Genomic DNA, 6000 nt, shown 5'->3' on the forward strand with positions numbered 1-6000 from the left:
GCCCAGGAGAGAGACAGAAAGCCCAAGAGAGAGAGAGCTAGAGAGAGAAAACCCAAGATAGAGAGCTTGAGAGAGAAAACCCAAGATAGAGAGCTTGAGAGATCTAGAGAGAAAAGCCCAAGAGAGAGAGAACTAGAGACAGAAAGCCCAAAAGAGAGCGAGCTAGAGAGAGAAAACCCAAGATAGAGAGCTTGAGAGATCTAGAGACTGAAAGCCCAAAAGAGAGCGAGCTAGAGAGAGAAAACCCAAGATAGAGAGCTTGAGAGATCTAGAGACAGAAAGCCCAAAAGAGAGCGAGAGAGAAAGCCTAAGATAGAGAGGGAACAAGGGAGAGAAAGCCTAAGACAGAGAGGGAATTAGAGAGAGAAAGCCTAAGATAGAGAGATAACGAGAGAAAGGAGCCCGAGAGAGAACTAGAGAGAGAAAGCCCAAGAGAGAGAGAACTATAGAGAAAAGCCCCAAGAGAGAGAGAAAGCCCGAGAGAGATATAGAGAGAGAAAGCCCAAGAGAGAGCCCAGGAGAGAGACAGAAAGCCCAAGAGAGAGAGAGCTAGAGAGAGAAAACCCAAGATAGAGAGCTTGAGAGAGAAAACCCAAGATAGGGAGCTTGAGAGATCTAGAGAGAAAAGCCCAAGAGAGAGAGAGCTAGAGAGAGAAAACCCAAGATAGAGAGCTTGAGAGATCTAGAGACAGAAAGCCCAAAAGAGAGCGAGCTAGAGAGAGAAAACCCAAGATAGAGAGCTTGAGAGATCTAGAGAGAGAACTAGAGACAGAAAGCCCAAGAAAGAGGGCACAAGAGAGAGAGAGAGAGAACTAGAGAGAGAATAGAGACAGAAAGCCCAAAAGAGAGAGAGCCCAAGAGAGATAGACAGAATCACAGAAAGCCCATAAGAAAGAGAGAGAGAGAGATCTAGAGAGATAAAGCCCAAAAGAGAGAGAGAGAGAGAGAGAGAGAGAGAGAGCCCAAGAGAGAGAAAGAGAGATAACAGAGATCCCCTCCCGTGAGGGTGAGGCCTCTATCAGCACACGCAACAAGCACCCAGAAAGAACCCGCAAGCACGAACGACGACGACGCGGAGCAGCAGTATGGGCGATCCCCGCAGCCCTTAACCCCGCAGAGAGAGAGAGACAGAGAGAGGCAGAGAGAGAGAGAGACCAAGGGCAGATGCCCGAAGCTCGAGCATGGCAGCCCTCCCGACCCCTCCTCCCTCCCCCATCTCGAAGCTGCCCCGCCCCGACCCCCCCTTCTCCCTCTTCCTCCGGCCCTCCCCCCGCCTCTTCTCCTCCCCCCGCCTCGCCGTCTCCGCCCGCCTCCTCTCCTCCCGCCCCTCCTCCGCCCCCAACGCCTCCCTCGGCGACCCCCACGCCGACGATACCCGCCTCGCCCTTCCCCACCCCGTCCCCGTCCCCGTCTTCGTCACCCTCCCCCCCGACGCCGTCGGCCCCGCCGGCAAGATGAGCCGCAGGAAGACCATGGCCGTGTCCTTCATGGCCCTCGCCGCCGCCGGCGTCGAGGGCGTCGCCGTTGAAGCTTGGTGGGGGCTTGTCGAGAGAGACGCCCCCGGCCTCTACGATTGGTCCGGCTACTTGGATTTGGTCGCCCTCGCGCAGAGGTTTGGGCTCAAAGTCCGCGTGATCCTCGCCTTCCACCAGTCCGGCTCCGGTCCTGATGATCCCTGTTGGTTTGTCATTGCTCCCCCTTCTAATCGATTTCTTGAATTTTTCCCCAAATTTCGGATCTTTTTGCTTCGATTCTTGATCTCGATTGACCCAAGGGATTCTTTGGGATGCTCGTGGAAGTGTGCATATTCCTTGCCCTAATTTTTATTTTTATTTTTATTTTTCTTTTTTGCGGAGCTAATGGGTAATGTGACATCGTGTTTGTTTCTTCCGCAGTTTATCGAAAACCCTCTTGTCAAGTTAGCTTTTGATGAAGCTCTTCTTTGGGTCTATCTATCTTCGTTTTTTTTCATATTTTTAGTTTTACGAGTCGCAGATATTGAATACTAGGCCTTTGGATACCAAATATGGTCTCAGTTCGGATGTAGGGTTACAGATTCAGTTTGAATTCATCTGTCAAAATTGTATTGGAGAACGTTACCGAGGTCATTATCATCAGTTTTTGACAAAACCCATCGATTTTTCTCAGCCAAATTACGTGGATGCGTCTTAATCTCTAAGAGAACATTTGTGTTTGAATTTTTTTCCCCTGATTTAATATTCCCAGGTTTGGTCTTCCAAGATGGGTTCTCGAGGAAATGGAGTTGAATCCTGATCTCCAGTACTCGGATAGGTTTGGAAGAAGAAGCAAGGAGTACATCTCCTTGGGCTGCGACATGTTCCCCGTCCTAAAGGGAAGAACACCCATCCAGGCTTATTCAGATTTCATGAGGAATTTCAGAGATACATTCAAGAGTTCTCTTGGGGTTATAATTACTGTAAGTCGCAGTCTTCTCCTTGCTCAATGATGCTGGTAAAACGTTTAATTGTCGTAATAAGCATATCATTTTCCCACAGGAAGTTCAAATTGGGATGGGCCCAGGTGGAGACTTGAGATATCCCTTCTGCCCATCAGAGAAGCTGAGCCAGACAAAAGGCATTCAAGAGCTTGGAGAGTTCCAGTGCTACGACAAGGTTCGGTCTCGCATCTCTATAGATGACTGGTGCACAACCGTCCCTCACCCACGTAATTTCTTCCGTCACAGTATATGCTGGCCTCCTTGAATGCCTGCGCAGTGGGCATCGGTAAGAACTTGGGAACCCCGGGCCCTCTTGTCGCCGGCAATCTCTTGCTGAATGCTGAAGACGGCTCGTGGAACACGCCTTACGGCCATTTCTTCCTCGAGTGGTACTCTACAATGCTCTTGGTGCACGGCGAGAGGCTCTCGATTGCGGCGGACGCCATCTTCTGGGGCTCTGGGGCGAGGATCCTAGCGAAAATTGCCGGAGTCCACTGGCACTATGCCACGAGATCCCGCTCGTCGGAGCTGATGGCTGGGTACTACAACACCGGCACCCGAGACGGCTATCTCCCCATTGCTCGCATGTTCAGCCGGTATAGAATGGCCCTCTGCTGCGCCTGCTTCGACCTGAGAGACAACGAGGGGGATCATAGCATCAACGCAGACGGCAGTGCCGAGGGGGTGCTGAGGCAGCTAGTGAGGGCTGCTAGAATGTGCAATTTACCATTGGCAGGCGAGAACTCGGTGGCGAGGCTGGATGAAGATTCTCTGCAGCAGGTGGTGAGGAGCTCAAGGATGGGGGCCAACCCAGTTTCCTTCAATTTTGTGAGGATGAACAAGAACATGTTCGAGAGCCAGAATTGGAACCGCTTCACTCGGTTCGTGCGGCAGATGTCGGATGGTCGGCCGTTCCAGGCACGGCTTGACGTGGTTTCCAGCGAGCTCTGCTTTCCAGAGGATAATGGAAGGGCCTTAATTTTTAAGAGGCTTCTTCCTTGTCAGCTCCGCCTGTGTTCCCCCTGCTCCTAGCTGCCTCACAGTGGATGCCGATTCTTCCTCCCATATTCTCCCTTTTCTTCCCAGCATCTAATTATTGAAGGGGGGGACAGTGTGCTTGGAATCTGTACCAGGTGTAGCACAAATGATGGCTGCTTATGGGCCTTAGCTGAATTGTTTTATCATGTTAATGTAATGAGCATGCTACCATGCGGCTGGCTGCCATTAAATGAATGACCATTCTTCTTATTCATCTCCTTCATATTTTCCGACTTTTGCGCCTTTGAGATGCTCTTTCTTTCTCCCATTCTCTTTCTTTTCGGACAATCAGATTATTATACATGGCTGATGCTTAGAATCTGATCCAAATGTAGTACAAATGAGCGGGCTGCTATAAAATGAATGTCCATTCTTGTTCGTCATCTTTCTTCACAGGTTCTGGTTGTTGCGTAAGAGGGATGCTGTCTGGGTTGACTTTTTCTGAAATTGGAAAAAAGATGAAACATAAAAATATGAAAAAATTTTACTTTTTCAAACTTCGATTTTTTTTGTGGAGCTGTTTTCTATGTAGATCGACGTGGATGAATGGTATGACTTGTCGTCCAAAAATTAACTTTTAAAAACAGTTGAAACTTTGTCAAAACTTGCCTAAAGATGTCTTGAAATGATAAAAATATTGGGGATTGGCTAAAATGAGAGTCGTGTTTTACCATATTTTTAACCTGAAAAATCCAATTTAATATAACTTAGTGGAAGCAAAAGCTAAGAACACCATCTTTTGGAACAAGACCAAAACTATGAAATCTCTTGACGGCTAGCAGTGTGAGAGCTTTCATATCCGAGGGAGATGAGAAGGAATAACCAAGATATTTTTTAAAGGACGCCTAACATTTTATAGACCCCCCAAAATGGATAATGTTTAAGAAATGCATTTTAACACATGAAATGAAAATAAAAAATTGAAAAAATAGATTTCGAACACATCATGCAAATGCTTAATGTTTAAGAAATGAAGAGAGTTTTGGGACTTTCCTATCAGTCGACAACGGATTAGCGTTGTCCCATATGGATAAAAAATGGAAACGATGGGATGTCTTAAGCTGTTGTTTGATATGTGATATTCAAAAACATCTAACAATATAATAATTTGACCCATTAATAATTCTAAGTTAGATCACTTGGATCTGAACTCCAAGTTGGTCACAAGATGCTAAGTAGCAACCAAGGTGAAAGCCAGGGGCTGCACTGGGGCCCTTATTTGGACACCCTTAGGACCCCACCAGCCCCATATTTTTCTACCCCGCCAACCTTCTTGGTCATTGGTACATTGTCATGGTCAACCTTATATTCTCTGTTAACATGCCTTATCAAGCTTGAGCCAATCTATGACAAAATTTTAATTGCCGTTTTATTATGTTTCAGAAATACCAGATTATGAGCATCATGACCATGATAAAATACATCCAAAAATATGTAAACTTTCAAAAATAAAGAAAATGGAGAAAAATCAGATGATTAAAATTCGTAATTTTGGACATTAAATTATCATACGTGTAGACAATAGAACATGATCAAGTTATGAGTACTAAAATAGGTATTTTAATCTCTAATTCATTTAAGGGGTTTTATACTAAATTTTAGGATAGCTTTGTACATAATCAATGTATTGATGTGAACCCTAATCAATGATGACTGATTAGGTTTTGACTGTTGACTATATCCTATGTTGTCCTAGGAGCCACATGCGAATGGGGGACTATATGTAAAAGGTAACTGATGATGGTAAAGGTTCCATGGGAGAGTTTATATACTCTTTTGTATCTTCTAGATCAAGAGGTGGATCTTGGCAACCCATAGCCTGGTGACTCATTCTCTCAATTGAGTTAAAGTGATGTAGTTAATTAATAAGATCAGTCAATAAATTTTATTGGGCCACTATAGTTATTAACTATATATATACATGGGCCTAAAGGGTCACACACAAATGGTCTATTGGAAGTTCAAAGATAAACTCAAAGTTTAAAGGTTTTCATGAAAGTTATTGTCATGCATAAATTGGAGAAAGTTATGAACAGAACTCACCCAAGAAAGTGTTATTCAGGTGCACATGCTTATTATCCCTTCTCTCATTTGGTGCCCTCTCCTTCAGATGCGATTGGAATGCATGGATTGGAATGGAAAAATTATAACAGTGGCTAAATAATGGGGCTTATCAACATGGAGGATGATATTAGATGCGTTGAGGATGTATGGATATGTCAACATACTATTGATGACACAAATCTATTGACAAACCAAGAAATCTCAGATCTGATCCATGCAGAGGTGATTAGATCATCTGGTTTTCATTTTTTTAAAAGGTCTGTTATGAATCCATTTATTCCATCTGTTTTTCACATCACATAAATTTTAATTGCCAATTATATCACGAGAAATGTTTTAGGAGACACAAGACAAAAAGCTATTTCTTTTGGATTTTTATATTGAGTTCCATCATGATTATTTATTTTATTCTTACTTTGATTCAGATATTTGGATCATTC

At 44.6% G+C, this 6000-nt stretch overlaps 1 protein-coding gene across 1 annotated transcript; it reads left to right on the forward strand.

Moving 5' to 3' along the window:
- Positions 1 to 956: 956 nt before the first annotated feature.
- LOC144701205 (beta-amylase 3, chloroplastic-like) lies at positions 957 to 3710 on the forward strand. The gene is made up of 4 exons (XM_078572946.1): positions 957 to 1681; positions 2227 to 2437; positions 2517 to 2633; positions 2705 to 3710. Exons 1-4 carry the CDS (start codon positions 1182 to 1184, stop codon positions 3488 to 3490), a joined length of 1614 nt encoding a protein of 537 aa, XP_078429072.1. The 5' UTR covers positions 957 to 1181; the 3' UTR covers positions 3491 to 3710.
- Positions 3711 to 6000: the final 2290 nt, after the last annotated feature.

The sequence above is a fragment of the Wolffia australiana genome, chromosome 3, assembly GCF_029677425.1.
Source record: "Wolffia australiana isolate 7733 chromosome 3, ASM2967742v1".
NCBI lineage: Eukaryota > Viridiplantae > Streptophyta > Magnoliopsida > Alismatales > Araceae > Wolffia > Wolffia australiana.

Coding starts and splice junctions, on each gene's coding strand:
- LOC144701205 (XM_078572946.1), top strand. CDS start 1,182: ATGGCAGCCCTCCCGACCCCTCCTCCCTCCCCCATCTCGAAGCTGCCC. Junction 1,682..2,226: donor GGTCCTGATGATCCCTGTTG/GTTTGTCATTGC, acceptor TAATATTCCCAG/GTTTGGTCTTCCAAGATGGG. Junction 2,634..2,704: donor AGTTCCAGTGCTACGACAAG/GTTCGGTCTCGC, acceptor CTTCCGTCACAG/TATATGCTGGCCTCCTTGAA.